The sequence below is a fragment of the Electrona antarctica genome (assembly GCF_951216825.1).
Source record: "Electrona antarctica genome assembly, chromosome: 9".
NCBI lineage: Eukaryota > Metazoa > Chordata > Actinopteri > Myctophiformes > Myctophidae > Electrona > Electrona antarctica.
This window is the reverse complement of record NC_136790.1, coordinates 3,902,029-3,925,890: the sequence shown is the minus strand read 5'-3', so window position 1 is coordinate 3,925,890 and position 23,862 is coordinate 3,902,029. Positions and strand designations below refer to the sequence as shown.

At 41.9% G+C, this 23,862-nt stretch overlaps 1 protein-coding gene across 5 annotated transcripts in view; it reads right to left on the bottom strand.

Annotated features, from left to right (window-relative positions):
• Positions 1-23,862, bottom strand: part of igsf21a (immunoglobin superfamily, member 21a) — a 486,169-nt gene that overhangs the window by 246,038 nt on the left and 216,269 nt on the right. For all 5 annotated transcript variants that reach the window (XM_079510219.1, XM_079510215.1, XM_079510216.1 and 2 more), the window contains exon 2: positions 15,476-15,588. Coding sequence is in view for 4 of the 5 variants with exons in the window: in XM_079510215.1 (XP_079366341.1) it covers positions 15,476-15,588 (113 nt within the window). In the remaining variant the exon portion in view is untranslated. The remainder of the gene's footprint in view (positions 1-15,475; positions 15,589-23,862) is intronic.

The following is a 23,862-nucleotide window of genomic DNA, read 5'->3' as shown; positions in this document are numbered from 1 at the left end:
CTCTTAGCGCGCCACTCGGTGGCGCGCTATGAGCTTGTAGATCTGCTATTTTTCAATAGCTAAAAGGGGTTCCCGCCCAAAATGGGTTAATGGCCTGCATCGTTACACCACAGTGTCAAGCAAAAGTAGTGAAAATAGCTGATCCACTTTTGACCGCCAACAAATATTGTAAAAGCAATTTGCGTATGGGCTCCGCTCTAATGCTATGAGGGAGGGGCTGCTTATGGGCTCCGCTCTATGCTATGAGGGAGGGCTGCCGGGGAAACTGGACGATAGCGGCATTTCTGCAAAATAGACCACATGGCAGGTCATTTGGGATAAATATCAGTAGGAAAATGAGCCTATATGTAATTTAGTCTATCCAGCAGTTAAAGGCAATTCAGAGTTCAGACCCCATCAGATGCGCAACCAAACCCCCATCTGGTCTCTCCACTCAGTAGAACGTGTTGGTCTAGCCAGGGCTAATGGAGGGAAAGGTCAAACGTGTTTCACAAGCCATAGTCTAGCCATTCGTTTTCATGCATTCTATTATCCTATACCTTTTTTTCTTATTCTTAGGCTCTGCAAATCAAGGAATTATTTGGGAAATAACTAAAAAGAATGTTTTTTTTTAAATATTTCTAACTTTTTGAAGGGAAGACCTCCGCACACTCGACTTACTATGCTGGCAACAGTGTGTAGAGAGACATGTAGAGGGAGGGAGACCCGCACACTGTCACTTATATTTCTAACTAAAACGACTTAAGCGATATAACGCGCCTACAGTTCATTTTCAATGAGACGCGGAGCACTGGGGAGCAGTCGTGGTGCGACAACGCAAGTGTATTCACGTGAGCGTGGTCCCGTGAATTTGTTGCGCGCGTGCTCGTTACGTGCACACGCCCGCGACTCACCAGACCTGGATACTGTTTAGCTTTTTTTTGCATGCACGCGCACGCACACACACACACACACACACACACACACACACACACACACACACACACACACACACACACACACACACACACACACACACACACACACACACACACACACACACACACACACACACACACACACACACACACACACACACTTTCACCACGGAGTAGTGAAGAAACACAGGGAAGGTTGCCGTATATTAGATTAGTCGATGGGTGGCTCTTCCAAGAGAGATTTTGCGCTCTCATTAGAAGCCGGGTGTAAGTGCCATCCAGCCGTTTCTCCAATTTCTTTGAAAGTGTCCATGTCTCGGAGCCATAGAGTAGAAACGGCTCAACGGTCGTCCTAAATATTTTTACTTTGAATCTCTTACTAAGCTGGGACGACACACACACACACGCACACACTTTCAATTCCAACAGGATGACACGAGAGATCAGCGAGATGGTATCACATGGTGTGATACTGTACGTACAACATTTTCAATGCTTCATATCATAACATTGTATGTTTGATTGATTGATTGAAATATTTATTAACAGTTTGCAGAATTACAGTACATTTCCAGCACAACTCAATACAAAGACAAAGACTGAATGTCATTGTCAATATACAGTATGTCTGTTTGAACAATGTGAGGTATAGGCTCACAAATGTCCCTATAGGGCAATAATAGGGCAATAATAACTAAAATAAATGGTAAATGGTGCATTTATATAGCGCCTTTATCCAAGGCGCTTTACATAGATTGTGCATTACATTCACCCATTCACACACACATTCATACACCGATTGCGGCGGAAGCCATGCAAGGTACCAACCAGCACATCGGGAGCAATTTGGTGGTTCAGTGTCTTGCCCAAGGACACTTCGCCATGTAGACAGGAGGAGCCGGGATTCGAACCGCCGACCCATGGATCATTGGACGACCTGCTCTACCTCTTGAGCCACAGTCGCCCCAAAATAAATGCAATCAAACCCTATTGCTTTATAACCACGCTTCCATTAGAGGTGTCTGCAACATACGCTATAGGGGACGGGGGTGTGCTCAATGATCACTTCTTCTTTACACACTGCCTATCACAATGAGGTGGATTACCATTTTGTACCAGATCAATATCAATTACTGTTGGCAGCAGCATTGTGATGTCTCTATTTGAATTGACTTGGGTCAAAAGGGTTGAATGATGCAGCTATTTGATGATAAATACCTTCTGTGTAAAGATCAAAGATGAACACTTGTCTCAACAGAGACATCTCAGTTGAGTTAAAACCAATCAAGTATTGATCCCTATGTTCGGTTGCACGATCTTCACTGTCCATAAGTTACATAATAATCATCATATAGATCAGGGGTATAGCAACCTTAGGCACGGGTGCCAACATTGGCACAGGGGAGGGGGATCACTGGCATACTGACGTAAGTGTGAGACAGAGAAGTTTTTTTCTTTTAAAATTAAATATTCCAATAAAGTTTAGCCACTTAAATGAAGGCCAATCATATCTACAATTTACAGCCTGCAGATAATTGTACATTAATTCAAACTGGGGAGGGATTCTGGGAGATAGGTGGGTTATTGAGTTTAACCCATTTTGGGCGGTAACCCCTTTTGGTGTTTTAAACATTATGTTATAATGAGTGGCGCGCTACGAGCTTGCAGGTCTGCTATTTTTGAAAAATCGTGAAAATATTTATTTCAGAAAACTGGAGGATTTAGAAGATTTTTTTTTAATTTCAAGGTCAGGCCTAAATGGTTTAATGATCATTACATCCTGATGTGAAAGAAAATATTTCTAAGGTTAATGTGTATCCTATGGAGTATGGACAATCAAAATCAACTGGGAATATTTCATTTTGATGTGGTGTTATTAGATGTATTGTGGTGTCTAAATTGTTATTAGATGTTCCTGTTCTCCCTCTGAGCTTCTTTGGTAGTGGGTACTGTATTTATGAGCGTTGCATGTTTGTCCTGTTATTGTCTTGTATGAATTGTTACTGGCAGAGCTGTTACTTATGTTGGCTCTTCTCTTGGCCAGTTCTCGCAGAGACTTCAGTCTCAATGTGGTTTATACTGGTTAAATAGAGGTTAAAAATCACACCCGTGTGAAGTGAGTGGTGCAACTCCGTGTGGGGGTCCCCGTGGGGGGTCCCTGGAAGTTCCAGACCCACAGGACCACAACCAGGGTGCCGGCCCGGTTCCGGCAAGCCGCCCCATGTCCGAAATAGTAGAGAAATGAGAGAGTTACCATGTGGGGGTCTCCGGGGGTCCCCGGGAGTTCCAGACCCCCAGGAACGCGCCCAGGGGGCCGGGCCGAATCTGGCGAGCCGCCCCACGTCCGAAACGGTACTGTACTGTACTGGCACTGTACTGTACTGGCACACCCGAAATCATACAGTTAATATGTGCGTGTGTGTTTGTGTGTGTGTTAGGTTGCGCACAGGTGGTGAAAAACAGCAATGCTGTTTTCGTGCTCAGACCCAGGCACCCACCCAGCCACCCAGCCACACACATAGCTCCGTAACAGTACGTTTTAACAGCGGGCGAGCATCATCGGCCGACACATCGCCCAATCGCCCGTCATCGCCCAAAAAGATTAATTATTTGTATCTTTTCGGGCGACGTTGCCCCGCCCACTTTTCGACCATCGCCTGTTCGCCTGCTATCGCCGGTAGTTGCCGGGTCCCATACATAGACAAATGATGGACTTCCGGAAAATTCGTCTGCGGCTGTCGCCCGCTGTTAAAACGTACTGTTAAGGTGGTTGCACACTGGCCGCGTTTTTCGGAAAACCGATGGAGAAACGCCGCTAAAAATCCGAATTCGCATCCGATTCGCGCCCGGTGTGTGGAGACCTTAAGGGTGTGGTTGCACCACTCAAAAAAAGAAAATGAAAACATGGTACTTCATGTGAAAAAGGTTGCAGACCCTGATATAGATAGATAAGACCCCTGATATAGATAGATAGGTTGATGTTGAGTCCCAGCACATCCTTCCCTAGAGACGTTACTTTGATCGCGCGCACGCACGCACGCGCACACGCACACACACACACACACACACACACACACACACACACACACACACACACACACACACACACACACACACACACACACACACACACACAGTCTCTCTCTCTTGTGTGTGTTTCAAGATTTCAAGCATGTGAGTTTATTTCTAGGACTCCTCTTGCATGCAGAATCTTCTCCTGCTCTAATGCAAATGTCACCACAATGATCTGATCTAATCACTCCCACTCGTGTTTGAACTGACAAGAGATACAGTAGCAAAAATAGAATCAAGAATAATGAAGACTACTCATACCAGCACAAGCAGTGAAACGCTGGTGGTGTGGCAAGGTCCGTGTTAATGCAAAGATTATTCTAACAGCAACTCAATAACAACAGCAGTGTACTCGTTCATGATATGAAAAAGAAAGTACACAAAAAGAATATAAAATAAATACTAACAAGGTGCGAGAACAAGATAAAGCCCCATACAATTAATCAAGTTTACTACTTTGGAAGTTGCAAATGTTCATTAACATGAGGTTGAGGAGGTACTAGTACTATATTGAGAGTGTCATACAGACAGACAGAGGGCCAGAGGTATGCTGACTAAATTAATTAATCCTGTCACAGATAGTCATTGTTGATGTTTATGTGACTACAGTATGTCGCAATCTACTGTATGTCAGGAACATTCAGCTTTGACATACAACTAAGTTATGCTATAAAATAAATGACAGCAATCATTTTTATCTTTAACACATTTTGGGGGCGGGAACCCCTTTTGGTGTTAGCATTATGTTATGCTTTAGCTATTGAAAAATAGCAGATCTACAAGCTCGTAGCGGGCCACTCGGTGGCGCGTTACGAGCTTGTAGGTCTGCTATTTAAAAAAAATCGAAGAACCACTGACATAGAAACATGTCAGGATGTAGAAGACATTTTTAGAATCTGATCTCAGGTCAAAATGGGTTAAACCATTTGCGAATGAAGTGATTCTCATTCCTGCTTAAAAGCACTAAGAGGTTCCACTGTGTAGCTCTTGATTTATCCGGTGATGGTGCCATGGAGATAAATACTTCAATTGATTAACGTGACAAAGCTGTGGCAATGTTGCTATGGAAATCAAAGGTGACAATAATGACAACAAATGAAAAATACAAATTAGCTCCTGGAGAGATGTTCCAAGTAATAACTTCCTGAAATAAACGAATTCATTAGACAAAGACAATTGCCTTTGACAGATACCTGGGGATCAATGGGAGAGGCAAACAATGAGGACACATTTATTCACCCTTAGCTATATGGGGAGAAAAACAACCTGCCATTGTTGCAGTCAATGCCATTAGTGTGCATGCAGCGTACGCACGTGCACACACGCGCACACACACACACACGCGCGCGCACGCATGCACGCGCACACACACACACACACACACACACACACACACACACACACACACACACACACACACACACACACACACACACACACACACACACACACACACACACACACACACACACACACACACACACACACACACACACACACACACACACACACACACACACACGCACGTCTGGCGTCTCCAATTATCATTTCATGTGTAACAGGTGGCTTATTTGGCCTGGTGACAAACTCACTTCAAGTGAAGGTTGTGCATGGCGCAGTGATCACCTTATCTCCCCTTCTATTCTACCTTTTGGGTGTTTAATTCAGCAAAAAAGAGTAGAGATGCTTTTGTCAAATACTTCCTTCAAATAGTGAAAATAGCTGATCTACATACAATCTCACAAAGTGTCACTATGCATTGTGTTGTGATCTTATAGATCTGCTATTTTCATTGAACGTTCCGTATCAATACACACATTTCTAAATCAGATCACAATAGGAGAGACAATAGATTAGTCAGTCTTCATGTGATTACACCCAATCTATAGTGCATTAGAACTGCACAGTCAGTATCGGACACTTGGACAGTTCCGAATATTATTCAGAACTAAAATATGAACAGGTCCTCTTGGGGAGGCTGGGGTTAAAAGTATAGCTGTAGTAGTTCTGTTTATTAGTACACATAACAGGCACTGTCTGGACAATACAGGCCAGTTAGGGGATTCCCTGTGGAGACGGGCTTAAGCAGATGGGGCCATGTGAACAAAGCATAATTCTGCATACTATTAAACAGGGGGAGCACTGTTTCCCCCCTACCCCTTGTTTAGAAATTACTGTTAATGTGGCACCCGAGATTGCTCAATCGCAGGGTCTTCTGTCCATGAAATTAGATTTGGTTGAGGACACAAAACTGAAGCAGACAATGACCACATCAGGAACCTAATAGCCCCCCAATGCAATCCAGGAAAATTGAATTTCTATTCAACAAATGCTAAATTGTGTGTAAATAGGATGTCAAGCAATTACTTGGACTGTTGATCGTGAGATTTACTATCACCGATTCACCGTGCATGTTGCTCTCGTGGGCCTACTTCAAATAAAAATGTATCTCTTATCAAAGAAAAGAAAACATGCCATATATTATATGCCAACAACTTAAAATAAAGGATTTCATATTCTTATGTAATTAAAATGAATCCTTACTTTAAAGGTTTGATCAGTTGATAATTGATCCGTGTGCGTAGTATACTAAGAGAATACAGGAGAGTCATTGAAAGAAAGGTATCCCAGACTATACATTTTGTAGAAATCAGTATTATGCTGATAACGACAACACACACAAAAATAAGTTCTCCCCGTCTCCCCTAGGGTAGGTACCCTCACAAAAAACATGCATTAATCCTGGTCTCTAAACTGCCTCCCCCTGGCCAGCCGGGGCGCCTGATGGAGGGGAAAGGAACTGGTTGGAATAACGTGTTCCTTCCACGCGCTACGTCCAACCAGGGAAACTCCCCCCTGTCAGGTGTAAAGGAGCAACCTGGACACTCAGGCATGAGTTCAAGTCCGTTGCTCTCCCCATGTCCCCCATATATGGGGACTAGGTTGGCGGAGGGTGTGTAGAGCCCAGGATCACATTAGATAATTGACACAGGGGTGAAAAATGGGTTACAAAATCGTGGGATAAAAATTATAGAAAAAAAAAGAAACACACACAAAAGTCATTGCACAATATTCACATTCCACCTACAGTAGGACTACTGTAGGTTGTACTGTGTACTGTGTACTGTGTGTACTGTGTACTGGGTGTACTGTGGATTTCACAATTACACTTGAGGATTTAAGCAGCGGGAAGTTAGACACACAAAAAACCCCACAGGAGTGTGCTGTGTGTATACAATCAGAGAGCTCTCTATGCTACCCGCCGATTCCAGTTGCCCAGGCAACCCTGCCTTGGAGTTTTTAAAACTTCAGAATATGATGACTCCTATACCCATCAAAATCCTTAGCTTTTATTCAACTCTGACATGAGCACAATCTGCACATGTAACCAAATGGACCATATAGATTTGTATACACACTCAGAGTTAAATTAACACAGGTCCAATTTTTGAGGGACGCTAAGGGCCCCTCCTATATTCAGCTATAGTGTAGATTTTTGTCCTAACACAAACATTAAATGCCATTGATAATGAATGGAGAATGTACATCATATGTGTCTGAGCAAATCAGCCATTTCTGTCCTACACAAACATTAAATTCCCATTGACAATGAATGGAGAATTTACATTATTGTGTGTCTGAGCAAATTTGTATTTTTGAGGGGCGCCAGCCCCTCCTATACACAGGTTTAATGTTTGTCTTTAGTTCAATGTTTGTTTTGTAAACGCCATTGACAATGAAGGGAAAATGTACGTCATAATGTGCCTCATTGCGTCATATTGTCTCTCTTCGGTCCTACACATTCCCATTAACAATGATATAACTGTAGTGTCCAAGCCCTATGATATAACTGTAGTGTCCAAGCCCTATGATATAACTGTAGTGTCCAAGCCCTATGATATAACTGTAGTGTCCAAGCCCTATGATATAACTGTAGTGTCCAAGCCCTATGATATAACTGTAGTGTCCAAGCCCTATGATATAACTGTAGTGTCCAAGCCCTATGATATAACTGTAGTGTCCAAGCCCTATGATATAACTGTAGTGTCCAAGCCCTATGATATAACTGTAGTGTCCAAGCCCTATGATATAACTGTAGTGTCCAAGCCCTATGATATAACTGTAGTGTCCAAGCCCAATGATATAACTGTAGTGTCCAAGCCCAATGATATAACTGTAGTGTCCAAGCCCTATGATATAACTGTAGTGTCCAAGCCCTATGATATAACTGTAGTGTCCAAGCCCTAATTCCCATGAACAATGATATAACTGTAGTGTCCAAGCCCTAACAATGATATAACTGTAGTGTCCAAGCCCTATGATATAACTGTAGTGTCCAAGCCCTATGCTTGAACACTGTGGTTAACTGACTGCAAGGAGGTTGTTCAGACATGTGCTCAATGAACTGAAGTCGTCCGTTCTCGCCGCTGAGTTAATAAAATATATTTATTATCGCCGTTGTCCTATAAGAGCACAGATGAAAACTGTGTGCCTCTGCCAATCAGCAACACCTGCTGCTTGATTGGGGACGCATTAAATACTCAGGCAACCTTGGTCAAGCCCTGTGGTGACATACACAATTAGTACAAAACCCTTAGATCATATGGCTCTTACAATAACAATGATAAGAGTGCCCCTCACACACACATGTGTGGTTTTTATTAAGGGGCGCTAGCCCCTTCTATAAACAGCTTTTGTCCCCACATGTCTCAAGAGTTTGCCATTGACAATGAAAGGGGAATTCTGGTCAAATGTCCACTAAATCTTGTCACCCCCCCCCCCCCCCCCCCCCCCCCCCCTTGTCACACGTGTTTCCAATTTAAACATACTGTTAAAGTTTTATACCTTTGACTAATGCTCAGCATACATTATTAAGCTATTGTGCTCTTAGCTCTTATGCTATTATTCTCTTGTTTCAATAAAATTACATCTGTAGTTTACACATTTATGTTTTAGAGATAGTCAGAAAGACAGGAAGCAGAGCTGGAGGTAGCAGAGACTAAAATGTTGAGGTTCTAGTAACAAGGATGGATAGGATCATGAATGAGTACATCAGAGGGACAGCACATGTCAGATGTTTTGGAGATAAAGCCAGAGAGGTCAGACTGAGATGGTTTGGACACATACAGAGGAGGGATAGTAAGTATATCGGTGGAAGGACGCTGAGGTTGGAACTGCCAGGCATGAGGCCTAGAGGAAGACTAAAGAGAAGATTTATGGATGTAGTGAAAGAGCCCTTTCAATGAAGCCCTTTGAATTGAATTAAATTGAAATATTGGATATTTTTTCCCTTTCTCCCCCCTAAGCATCCGGCTTATAAGAGCACAAGCTCTTATGATGTGCTTCATTATAATCAATAATGGAGAGAAACTGGACGTGTTTTTTTGGAAAACTGATGGAGAAACGCAGGTAGAAATTCGAAAAACATAAATTAAAATACATATATAAAGGCTAGATGGCTCAAGGCGGAGTCTCTGACGTAGTTCACCCGGCGGCCATCTTGCTGAGGGGCTACAGTACAGTATGTTCAATGGCAGCTCAAACAGAAATAGTCATAACTCGCTCAAATCTTGACGGATTTACAAACGGGTTGGTTTAATACAAACGCTTTTGTTTTATAAAAACGTCATATAAAAGCATATAAGTATGCAGACGTCTCTGGTGTATATAACAAACCAAACCGTTTGAAAATCGGATGAAATGAAGTTATGGTTATATAAAAAAGTATTTGCCCATAGACACAATGTTATGCTGCCCCTCGGTAAGATGGCCACCACGTAGCAACGTCGCTCTCATTGGCCAGCAGCGCGGGTGAGCCATCTAGCTTTCTTATATATATCCATGCTTTAGATCTTCATTCAGCCCAGGACACTGAAGGACAGATGAAACAATATTGAGAGATGGAGAACTTAGCTAATGGATGTAGAAGGAGAATTATTTATTTGGTGTAATGGACTAAAGTAATGGACAGCAGCCACTCAAAACTCAGAAATAGCTACAAAAACAGCTGAAGTTCCGGTAGGCTACTTGAAAGCTGCATTATTCTGAAAGGAAATAGAAGTACACAACATGTTTTTTTTTCTTTGTACCAAAAAGGTCTTTGATACTTACATCTTAACACCAGATACTTTTCTTAAGTAGCCTACATATGATGTGAGCTACATGTGTGTGTGTGTGTGTGTGTGTGTGTGTGTGTGTGTGTGTGTGTGTGTGTGTGTGTGTGTGTGTGTGTGTGTGTGTGTGTGTGTGTGTGTGTGTGTGTGTGCGTGCGTGCGTGCAGGGCTGGACAGGGTCAAAAAGGAAATGGAATGGAGAAAAGAAAAGGAATGGATGGAGCGGCCCATTCATTGGGTGGCCCTAACCGGCATATTAGATGCAGACATGTACTTGGTACCAAAATATCAGCAATGCCCAACTTTATATTCACGTTCAATACAGTTATGGGGCTTAAAATCAATGCATTTGGATTTGGCCACAATGATGACCTGGAGGGTTGCTGGCTCGGGCACGGATTCAACAAACATTTTGAGCACCTCATAAAAATCTGTAGCTCCAACAGTTTAGAAAATAGAGCCATGTTTGAACTAACGGTCATTTTAAAAAGGGTGTGGTCATTTTCGGGTATTTCGCCCCGGATAGAGATGTTTTCACATTTCCCAAGTTGTTTGTGGGGGTCATATTAGCCAAGAACAGTTGAGATATTCTCTCCTAAATAAAGTGCATACATATCTTAGCCAGGTCCTAGACTAATTGAAGGGAAAACTTAGGTCATATGTAAACGAGCAAATCGGCTAACCAATCACATGTTGGTGGGAGTGCTTGGCCAATAAGGAACCACCTTATGTACCTTATGTAGCATGTCGAATGTCCGCTAACTGAAATTGATGTACGATGACAAGAGCACCCCTCATTTCACACGGGTGTGATTTTTGAGGGGCGCTCAATGAGGTTTAATGTTTGTTTTTAGTTCAATGTTTGTTTTAAAAACACCATTGACAATGAAGAGAGTTTAATGTTTGCTTTTAGTTCAATGTTTGTTTTAAAAACGCCATTGACAATGAAGAGTTTAATGTTTGCTTTTAGTTCAATGTTTGTTTTAAAAACGCCATTGACAATGAAGAGAATTTAATGTTTGCTTTTAGTTCAATGTTTGTTTTAAAAACGCCATTGACGATGAAGTGAAAATGTACGTCATCATCCCTATAAACACAAACATTAAATGCCATTAACAATAAAGAGAATTTAATGTTTGTTTTGTCACTGTTTGTTTTTACATCAACATTACATCACCTAATCAACATGAGTTAGACTTTAATATATTAGCGCCCCTCACTTCACACAGTGTGATTTTTTAACATAAATGAACTATCCTGATTTTACTGTGTCTCCATTGTCCAGAAACAGGATTACCAACTGGGTCAAATAGCCAGCGACCCATCAGCACCATTGCGTTTGGGGATATCATTTAAGCAGAAAAAAGCCAACAGTCTGACACATTACACTGGAGGGTACTGCACTCCAGTATTTCTTGGCACACTGTGCCCTGAAGAAGAGTCATTTGCATAGCTGGGATCCTGTGCTTTGACACTGTCAAGAGCTATAATGGGATTTGTCAAAACGTGGGCCACAAGTAAAGCAACACACACACACACACACACACACACACACACACACACACACACACACACACACACACACACACACACACACACACACACACACACACACACACACACACACACACACACACACACACACACACACACACACACACACACACACACCACCAGAAGCATTGTGGGAACCACTGGTTCCCACATGCCGTGCAAAAGGAATTGTGCGTGGGCACATAGTCTAGCACTATAACACCATCTTATGATTGCTTTCAAGACATAACTCATGACAGCGCGTTTGGAATCGGGTCAGTGTTTTCGGAGCACAGCCTCCTTCACATATTTCGAGAATAAGAACGTCATGTTTTCCTCAAAGCAACTCGGGCAGCGCTGGCCGGTGTCCAGTAACACAGCTGGTGAACCCTTAAGGACGTGCGTACGGCGCTTCTGTGCCGTTCAGATAATGGCAATGTCTTCAGAGGGAGCCATATTGTGCATGCAGAAGTGAGGTTGAAGGCCTCCACTAAAGGGATGTGTCCTGAAAAAGATGTACTGTGTAGAAGCATAGAGTATGAGTTAGTCATTGATATGAGCAATAAAGAAAGTTCACCGCACACAGGAGAGGGCTGAATTGTGATTTGTGTGTGCAGAATGGCACTCAACAGGCGAGCTTCCAGCAACACAGCCCAGTATTCCCCACTGGGAGCTGGTCCTTTAGTATATCTTCATTAGAATGACTGAATCAGAATGAACTGTATACAGTGCCGAGGTGAGCTGCAGCCTGCCACGTGTCTCACTGAAGTGTGGTCTCCAAGGACAACACTCCCCCCACACACACACACACACACACACACACACCACCACCACCACCACAATCCTGTCAACATGCCTCTCCTCTACAGGCAGAACAATGGGACCCCTCTTATCAACTGCTCTATCAGTACTTTTTGGTATGCTATTAAAGCACAAGAGACTGCATAAAGAGGTAGGCTATCACATCTGTAGTGCACAGTACACAACAACAACGTTCACATGTGCAAACTAAGTCACACTCAAGTGGCTTTCGTTCTGTTTACTCAGTCTGTCTATTTTGTTTGTTTTTTGAGGGGTGCCAGCCCCTCCTATGCCCATGAGTTTTGAGTGTTTGTGTAAACACAAACATTGAAGACAAAAGTGAGGACGCAAATTGTGATTGGCTGGAATGAGATGATGTACCGCGCTCACTTCACACGACATCTTCACATGTACAATACAATCATACATCAACATAAGGAATAGGCTGAAGCTAAAAGTGCCTATACTACGTTTCTGTCTCACTTAATTGTGGATATTCTTAAGTCAATGGAAATTATTTTCGGATATGACCTATTCATGATTTTGAGAGGGAATAGAAAATGCTAAACACTTTCATAAAAAAGTGAGCAGAAAAAGAGAGAAACCCAGGGGGAACCTCCTATCAAGCCTATTACGTTTATCTCTCTCTGGAAAGTACCGGATAGTAGGAGAACTCTGGGCTGCACTAGCATTAAGAAAAGGTTCCATGAAAAGAAACAATCTTGATTAAGTGGAGCCTAAAGCCTGTGGATGTATAGTGGTCCGAATGCAGTCGAGTCTGTGCGGTGTGCATTGCAAAATCCTCAAACAGAGTCTGTCAAGATAACAGCAACAACCTTGTAATGAATGAACCCTTGTTGCTGAGATCTCTCAGCTCATTCAAGCTCGCCTGACTCATTGGCCAGGGTGTAGATTAGATATGAGCATTCCCCATGCCACGCCATCCACCCCAGTTCCAATTGGACGGGAAGTAAAATGAGAAGTCTGCTGCATTTAGTCAAGTAAAACGCTGAGATTAAAGAATATTTGTCAGCCAAGTGCAGGTAATTGATTTATAATTTATTAGTGCTTGTGTGTTATTGGGCTGTGAGCCACAAGAGAGATGGTACAGATTCATGCTACCACCCAATTCTATTTACTCACTACCAGGGTTGGGATCCTTACGATTTGAACAATTCCGGTTCCTTAATGAGAGTACGTGTGTCTCAAAATCTACAGTTATCAATAGATATTACCAAAGCCTGAGACAGAAATGGTAAAAAACAAAATAAGTTTCCGATTCCTGCCTGATTAAATGAAATTGTCACAGTGCTCAAAGTGATCTATAGTGTTCTGGTAGATGTGTAAAGTCCTATAAATCTCTTTCGGTCCTATCTTGAAAAGTCAGCATTTGCTAAGATGAGCCCCGAGACACACGGCCTTATCCGAAAAGGATAAAAGTGCGAAGGGAAGAGGCGCACTTCTAAAGACAGAGATCCTGCCTAAGCAATAAAGTGTTTGCTTGCTCATCAGTGGACATTGTCCCAGCACAGCAGAGTAGTGGAGGCCAAGGTGAATGTCCAGTGGCGTGCACAGACATTTAGAGGGGCAGGTGCTCAAGTTAAAAAAGGGCACCTTGTGCAGCGCGTGGAACCGGCCGGTTGCCTTAATCTATTTTGGGCGGGAACCCCTTTTGGTGTTAGCATTATGTTATGCTTTAGCTATTGAAAAATAGCAGATCTACAAGCTCATAGCGCGCCACCTAGTGGCTCGCTATGAACTTGTAGGTCTGCTATTTTTGAAAAATCAAAAAAAAGAAAGAAAAAAAAAGTTTTTTTTTTTTTTTTTTTTTCAAAAGGGCACATTGCCAAAAGGGCAGGGGGTGCTCTAGCACCCCCTAGTGTCTATCTGTGCACGCCACTGTGAATGTCCTTATTGTTTTCTATTCTGAAACCAAAGCCACATCGAGTATCAAACGCCAAGTATTCTGTATATCATTAAGATTGTATGCCAGTTGCCATATTAATTTAACTATTTGTCTCGCATGGTCTTTGGCCAGAGATTAGACATTATTGGATCAGATACTGTCGCACATTGTTGTATTATCGTGCAGAACAGAGAGTTATGTTTCCAGACGGCAGCGTGCCCTATACTGAATATGAACAGTATGTTGAGATGTGTGTTAATCCATTGTCCTGCCCTGTCCCATTGTATTATTGTCCCTGTATCATGTCTGCCAGTATACCGTACTGTACGTCACTCTGTGCAGTAACTGATGTCTCATATAGCCCATAGCAAAAGACATTGTTGAGTGTGTAGTATTGTCAGGCATTGTCAGACGAGGACATGCACCGTATGCTGCCTCCATATGAACTCCAGGTTGAAGACAAAAAGGGGATCTTTCTACAAGTTACTTAATTACCCAGCAGCATTTGTGTAGCGTAATACACCCACTGGGGTTGTAATAACCAAAGAGTGGCCAGCTGTGAACTATTAAGAAGTGATGGCAATGACCAGCCAATTGAGAAATCGGCTTCCCAAGCGACAGCCAGTGCAGCTTCCCCTACAGCTGTCCAACATGATGGCTTGTTTTCTAATGATGTGAGTCTGACACAGTACGCCTGCTCTCCCATCGCAACAATAAGGCAGAATAGGACTTTTTTGCGATTGACCTCTGTTATGGTATAAAGCATGAATTCAAATGGATGCCACAGATTTTATTGACAGCATAACGCTGCTGTCGGGTGGAATAAACATTTATAAAACCCACAGACACACTTTGATGCAAAAAAAACACATCACAAATAGAAAAGAGAAAAAAAAGCAGACCTACAAGGTCTCAACCTGTCACATCACGACACGTTGTGACCTAGCTGTAGCGTTGTGACCTAGCTGTAGCGTTGTGACCTAGCTGTAGCGTTGTGACCTAGCTGTAGCATGACTAAGTAGGGCATTCATTTAGTTGAAATATGGAGATGATCTAAAGTTAAACAACGTTTCTGCCCGACGGCAGCGATAAGTTCGATAACAGCAATGGTTGTATAAAAGAGGCAAACTCACCCTGTACCAAACAATCTCCCGAAGGCGTCCATCAGTCTTAAAGTTACACTTGAGGGTAACGGTCTCTCCCACAACCACAGGAGGCAGAGGGTCAATGGTTACTGTCAAATATCCTGAAAAAGACAAAGCGAGAAGTTTTATTAATAACAATGTGCTCACATTCTATATTTTCAACATGTTTGGTGTCAGTTTTATCCCAAATGTAAAAAGTAGTTTCCATAGTTTTATTCCAACAGGAAATAAATACCAGTGGCTGACAGCAGGACTAAAGCTTAGACGTATTTCCATAATTTGTATTAATTTATTCAGAGAATGTTTGTGTCTCCTTGGAGTCTCTCCACAACCCCACGTTGTCAAGAGCTGTAGCTGCTGTACTGTCACTGAACAGTTGAGGATCAAGGTCATAAATTATAATATGGACATATTGTACCCAACAATAGATGGAAAAAATAAATTGAAAACATACTGCATTATGACAGTATTGCCTAGGCACACCTGTGCCTAAATATTATGAATCTTGATTGGATTCACCTGTGTGATTCACATAGCTGCACATTCTGTTTTGAATCTCAAGACAACGTCCAGACAAATGTATTACACTTGTTTTAAACTGAATCAGTGATTCAGCACACTAAAATGTGTAGGCTATTTTGGGTTAGAAATAAGCAACGTAGCAACAACATGCATCACACTGGCCTCTCTCTCCCTTGCCATGCCTGAACAACAACAGCCTACGGGCTACACTAGCCATTCTGCTGCACAGCTGCAGTGGAGAAAGAATCCAGCGTTTCCATATAGCCTGAGGGAACGGGACGTTCTGTTTGGTTGAAACACTGTTGTAGACTGAAACTTCAAAGTAAAACAAGGGGGGAAAAGCCATATCAATTTTGGGGATTCAGGCCAGCTAGGTGTTTTCCAGTCAGATTGCTTCTTTCACCTGGACAACCAGTGGCGTGCACAGATAGACACTAGGCCCCTGCCCTTTTGGCAATGTGCCATTTTGAGTACAAAATGTACACTGTACAGTATGTGGACCATTGTGACATTGATACATTCTTGATAAAAAGCTTCTAATATATTATTTAGGCCCCAAAATCTATAAATCTCACACTATTAAGGCAACCGGCCGGTTCCACTCGCTGCACAAGGTGCCCTTTTTTTCACTTGAGCACCTGCCCCTCTAAATGTCTGTGCACGCCACTGTGGACAACACATGTCATTGTACTACTGTAAATATCCATTATCTAATTTTATAACAAATAAATACCTAATGCAGGCATTGCACAAGTTGTTGTTGTTGTCATTTTATATTGTATTTACTCAGTGTGAGACATGCTGGACAAGGTCAGATTCCAACCAGGGACCTCATGCTCACTATAGGATGCCACCATGCCTTGCATTCAAGCTTTACCTTTAACCACTAATTTGATCTGAGGCTTTGAATAAACCTCCCCAGTCAATACAGTTTGGAGAAGCAGCGTAATTTGAATGACATTGAAAATGGGACTATTCCGCTGAGGAATCATCCGAAGAAATACCTATCAAGTTCAATTAATACAAAACACATGGTGGAGAATGTCAATCAGTATTATTTGTAAACACAACGAAAGTGTTTCTTAGGATTAGTATCCAGAACGATACCAGAGTCTGCAAAGTCATGCCAATACCTGTTAGCCCTAGCTATTTCACAGATAATTAACAGGATTGACCTTGTGGCCTGAATATTTGCACCCTACTATTTTATCAGTTCCAAGAAAGAAAACAAAATATGGAGAATTATTTTGTGCTAAGTCATCTCACTCTTATTCACTGAGGCAGAATCCTATACATAGCCGAATGGCTGTGCCCTCACAGCAACCTGAATATGATGCAGCCTGTCACAAACGGTTCCTAACCACAAGAACAGTATAGGAACCAGGAACTGACCTGCATATTCATTTACATTTGCATTCAAGATTAGAATGACATGATGCCATTGCAATTTGAGCCGATGGATTGCAAACACAACAGGCAGACAACCTGCTGGGGAATATGCTTAAAATATGAGTAATACTGTATGTTCTCTTCTTATGGTTTTAGTTAAGTTAAAAGTCTAGCAGCACTGTTCTGTATGTGCAGTGGAGCTGTGATTGTTTCTTGTTTAACACATTAAGGCATGTTCAACCACTGCAATAATCAAGGCACGAATAAATAAAAGGTGGGCCAATCATGAACATTTTAGTTTTGTCAGAGTTCAACAGAATGCAATGTTTTGACATAGGGTATGATAAAAACTTTATCATACCATATAGGGCAAGTTTGTAGGGTTGTTGTAACCTGACTCCGCCAGAGGGTGATGGGATTGAGTTCCCGCCACCATCTGGTGGAGTCAGGTTAGGGTTGTTGGGCCTCATCGGGAGATCTAATTGTCTCATTTGTCATACAGTATGTCTCCCAGGGAGATATTCTGACGTGATGTAAAATGTAGCGAGGTCATTCCACAGGTCATACAGGGAGGAAGGGGAAACATCACTGAACCAAAGAACCTACAATTTGTCAAATATTTTGTAACGACTGCAACCCAGCCCCAGATATACAGTATGCCAATACACTGCTGTAATCTATTGATACCCAGCCCCAGATATACAGTATGCCAGTACACTGCTGTAATCTACTGATACAAATATTAGGATCAATGGTGTCAAATGCTGCACTCAATAGATCATAGAACCATCACCGGTGCAATCAGTACATTGACTCTTTATCTGACTCTAATAAGTGCAGTCTCGATACTGTGGCACAGTGGCAATGTTGACTGAAGTTGGTCAAAAATATTGTCTTTGGCAGAAGATTTTTAAGTGTAACACATGATTGGGGACCAGGCCAGGCTTTTAGTTTGGATTTGTTTTATAAGGAAGGAGACAATAATCTGGGACAGATCTGCAAGTTAGAGTGATGTTAAAAATGGCAAACAAGTAAGGGACAATTACTTCCAGTTCCAACACATCTACAAGAAGTGTGTGAGGTATAATATCAGCAGGGCTCATGTATATGAGCTTGGTAAAATGGTAAATAGTGCATTTATAGCAAGCGGTGAGGAATTCATTGGCATAATGACTAGATTGGGAGGAAAAAAGAGGTACAAAATAATTGGTTAACTAGATAAAAGGGAAAGAAAATAAATATCAACAGGACATGAGGAAGGTTCCATGTAGTATACTAATAGCCAGGATTGGCTATTAGGTAAATTAAAATAATCAACTAAATCATTAACCTTAATTATCAACATTCAAATGTTGGGCTAATGTGAAGCAAAAACATTAGCTGAAAAGGTGTAAGATAATTTTGAGCTGCCATTTAAATGAATGAATGAATGAATGAATGAATGAATGAATGAAAGTGTGGACACTATCCTGTCAAATCTCCTCTGTTGCTATCTTCTTTTGGATGGATGTTCACATGCATCAGCATGGCCAGATAGTACACCGACATCAATCAATCCTTGAGCAAGCTTGAAAAAAACCTAGCCGACAGATTTATCTATTACTAAAATCTGGACATTCTGGGCAATGCAAATTTCCTATACACAATTTCTATAAACTGCATGAATATAAGCACACCAATCAGCCTAAAACAGGTTGGATGTTGATGGATATGACTGTGTAGACGGCTTCTCATTGAAAGAGTACAGTAGTCCAGTCTTGCAGCCTTTGCACACTGCACTATTTTGGCCTTACAATCATTATGCTACACTATGCCATGAGGGAAGAAAAGGTAAAGTCATGATTGTCCACCTCATGTGAGTTGAATTAAATCTACTTGTTGTCACAATGTGCAGCAAAACTATGACCCTTCATATGACCCTTCATTTTTGAGTGGTGCAACCACTCCAAGGAACAGCAATGTCCGTGTTAACCTATGTGTGTGACTATGTTTGTCCGTGTTAACCTGTTTGTGTGTGACTCATGTGTGACTCATGAGTACCAGTAGGGGCGCTGAGAGAGAGAGAGATAGTGCGTGCTGCACTGTTGCCTGCTAATGAGAGAGAGAGAGAGAGAGGGAGAGAGAGAGGGGGAGAGGGGGAGGAGGGGGGGGAGTTCCACCACTCAGTTCACACAGGTGTGATTTTTACCTTGAGAATACAAAACAATTAAAGGAAATTCTCCAACGTGAGATTATAACCCCAATTTTCATGAAATTATCTCCACATAGATTACAATTGTGATTTAACACATGAAAGTGGTACAAAAAAAAGCAGTCATTTCTGTTAACACCAGCAATTAACTTCCCTGCGTGATTGTATTGATCGATTATTAAAAAAATGAGGAACTAATTACCCTGTCATTTTACAAGTTTTGATATGTTGCTGGCGGTAAATCTTACGATAACAATCATCATAGCACCAGCCATACTGCACGAACATGGCCCAACGTTTTAGACACAGACAGAAGTATGTCGTAGCCTACAGTACATACAGTAGGTGGACGTCTTTCAACCTGTCAAAATGCATGACCCAATATAACAGACACAGACAGAAGTATGTCGTAGCCTACATACAGTAGGTGGACGTCTTTCAACCTGTCAAAATGCATGACCCAATATAACAATCAGAACCATACAATTGTATGTTTGCGTTATATTAAAGAACTAAAAGAAATAAAGGTCCTGCAACTGCGCCAGAAATTCCTTATACTGTAACCGAACTGTATTGCAGACCAAAAGGAAAACACAAAACTGTTGCTTTTGAAGTAAACTTGCAACATTTGTATCTGTCTTAAACTTGATCAAACAGAATAATTCCATTGAACAATCCATAGATGAGTATAGTTCCCAAAAAGTAATCCAAAAGTAATCAAACCAAAAAGAATTATCTTCTATTTACCAAAAACCAAGTAATCCATAAAGTCATCAAATAGAACAGCAATGCATTGCTCAAAAAGGGGGGGAAAGTATAATGGTAAATGGTGCATTTATATAGCACCTTTATCCAAGGCGCTTTTACATAGATTGTGCATTACATTCACCCATTCATACACACATTCATACACCGATGGCGGCAGAAACCATGCAAGGCACCAACCAGCACATCAGGAGCAATTAGGGGTTCAGTGTCTTGCTCAAGGACACTTCGACACTAACTCTGGGGGAGCCCGGGTTTGAACTGGCGACCTTGCGGTTACCATCCGGAAAGTCTACCCCTGAGCCACCGCCGCCCATATATTCCTCGCCCAACCTTCAAGTCAGGAGGCCAACAGCAGGTTCCCCTTTGTCTAAAAGCTCTGAATGGAATGGATTCAGTGCTAAACCCTCAGGAAATGTTCCTTGACCAAAATCTTCTTCTCTCAAAGTTTTCCAGTCCCACTACTCTGTGGTTTATCAATTTATGATTCTGGTTTAGTATTGGCCTTAAAAGTCTCTTTGACAAATCACCACCCCCACCTCACTTCCTATACTTTTATAGCTAAAATAGTTCCTTGTAACTCATTTCCTGGAACATTTGCTCATGTGCTTTTTTGGGGGGTTAAATTAAAATATTCAACTATATTCTATGTAACATAATTAGAACTATGACACATTATTTCGACACATTTATGCTATGATGTGGAAATTTCATCTGAGGTGACTATAAGGTCACCTTTAGAGTTTAAACTTTTAAATATACTTGAGAATGTTAGTATGAACATCTTGGAAATATTGTGTGCCTTGTGATGATGATTGGGTCCAATATTTAGTTCAGTGACCATGGAGCAAATGCTCACTCTCCCATTAGAAATGAATACTCCAACATTCTCCTAATAATGTGTCCGCCCACTTCACACAGATATGGGAAGTAAACCGGAGATTGTGTATCTAGCTTTTCAATCTCGGCCATAAGTAACGTGCCCAGGAAGTGAAAACGAATTTGATTAATTCTAGACAGAGTTATTGCGAAGTGCGAACAGACTGGTTCATCTCAAAGTGAGTATGTGTCACATTGAGTATCTTTGGTCTACAGATCTTTTCTTTAATGTTGCTGAGTTAAAATCCACATGGTTGTCTGCATGTATATATTACGTTTTTACACGCTATGCGTGTTAGTTCTGTTCTGTAAGCAACGCCAAAGCAGAGGTGCGTGAAGTCGGCTAATTGTAACACGCATTGAAAACAATGTATTTTCCCATTTAATTCACTCAAATGCTCGAACTGGTACTGGTATTGAATAATTACCTTGTGGCTTGTGTTTGATAAAAAAAATAAAAAAATCACCACATCCATGTTATGAAAACAATGTAAAACAGCTGCTTGAATGAAATATAATTGATTTAAACGATTTGTTTAATGCCGCTTTTTAGTGTTGTTACATTTTTAGAAGATGCAGTTACAATTAGTCCCATATGCGCAACAAATGTAACATTGGAACAGCGTCCAGTTTTGGTCCCGACCTGTTTCATCAAAACTTTAAGTGGTTTATGATAGCAGACATGTGTAGGTCCTGTGCTTGAACATATTGTGAAAGTGTGGGTAAAAGAGTGAAAGGTGAAAGGTGCAAAACGTTACATAAGAGGCGGTTCTCCCCTACTATTGTATTACTGTCCACAGAATCACATTTTACAGTAGATTAGGATTTTAACATTCTGCACCACACTACGGCATGAAAGAACAGAACGTGCACGTTTTGACAAGACTCAGGACAACTTGAAAGGTAAATGGCGTAGATATTACATACTGAAGAAATACACTCCTCAATGTCAAATAGTTTCTTTAATGACAAAGATGAAGAAGCCCTGCAGTACAAACAAACAATCATAGAAAAACTTTAACTAAAATAAGCAGGCTAATTATCACATGAAAATGTATACAAGCAAACATTCACTCACATAAGAGTGTAAACAAAATAAAGAGGCAAAAACTATACCATAGTTCCATATATAAGCATAACATAAACACACTGACTTACAGTTATTAGGTGAAGAACTTCCAACCAACACAACATGCATCTCTGAATGTGAACATGAAACTGACAACAAACAAAATGGCTCTCTTCTTCACTCTACAGAACAGGAAAGCTAAAGAGATACTGCCCCCTAGTGGGTGGCAGAGAACCCTTCACATACAGTATACAGTATATATACCAGTAAAATGCCCTGAGGGTGAGAAGCGACCTCACCCTTTAGCGTGCACGCATCCGCCTGGGTGATGGCAGACTGCTGGGCGAGTGCTGGCGCTTTGGTATGGAAGGGGGTCAGATCAACATATGGATTGAATTCTGAACTGGCCATATATGGAGCATGTCTTGAGTGTACAGGGTTTGATGAGGTCAGATCAGCATATGGAATGTCAGAACAGGTCAGCTCCATACTGTATATGGAGATCTAAGGGTGGCAGCGGGGGCAGTGTCTTGAGTGTACAGGGTTTGATGAGGTCTGGCCATAAATGGAGTGTGTTTTGAGTGTACAGGATATGATGAGGTCAGATCAGCATATGGAATGTCAGAACAGGTCAGCTCCATATATGGAGATCTAAGGGTGGCAGCGCTGCAGCGGGGCAGTGTCTTGAGTGTACAGGGTTTGATGAGGTCAGATCAGCATATGGAATGTCAGAACAGGTCAGCTCCATATATGGACATCTAAGGGTTTGAGTTCAGAGGTAGAGTTGCTGGCCGGCTCCATACAGTATGCAGATCTAGGTGACGATCCAGTCTTCTCCACATATGGCTATCCAGGGTTTGATAAGGTCAGTGTCGTGATCTTCATATATGGAGATGGCCATATATGGAGATGGCCATATATGGAGCGTGTCACGAGGTGTGACGAACTGACGACCATATATGGAGGCGTGACGTGTCACGACGCTTGATGGACTGACAACCATATATGGAGGCGTGACAGATCGACGGACGGACTGACAGGTTTTGCAGGTTTTCATAGTAATCCGCGACCTACTGTCGCCTCACCCCCCCTCTCATACACACACACAGACACACGCACGCAATTTGCAAGCCCAACTGATGTGTTGTATAAAGAAAGAAAGAACGAACACCTGCATGAATTAAATAAAGCTGAAGGCCTACCCTGTCTGTTTTTCTCCTCTCGCCTCGCTTGCCTTGCTGCCTTGCGGCCCGCCTCACAAAACAATAAAAGATAGCCTACTTTGGCAGCCCTTGTGCATGCAAATTTCTGGTTTAAACCACAGCATGCAAGCCGCCTTTGTTTTAAATGGTCCCCCAAACCGTTCACACTTCACACCTATCGGCCGGGGATGCGCTACCCACCCCCCCCCCCCCCCCCCCCATGCTAATTTGCCCAGTCAATCATTTGATCCACGCTACGCGCCTGCTGTGTGTTGTTAGTTGTACTGTTGTATATTAAATTATTAAGTCTTTATTCATTTAATATACAACAATATATGTTAGTGAACGAAAACCTGAA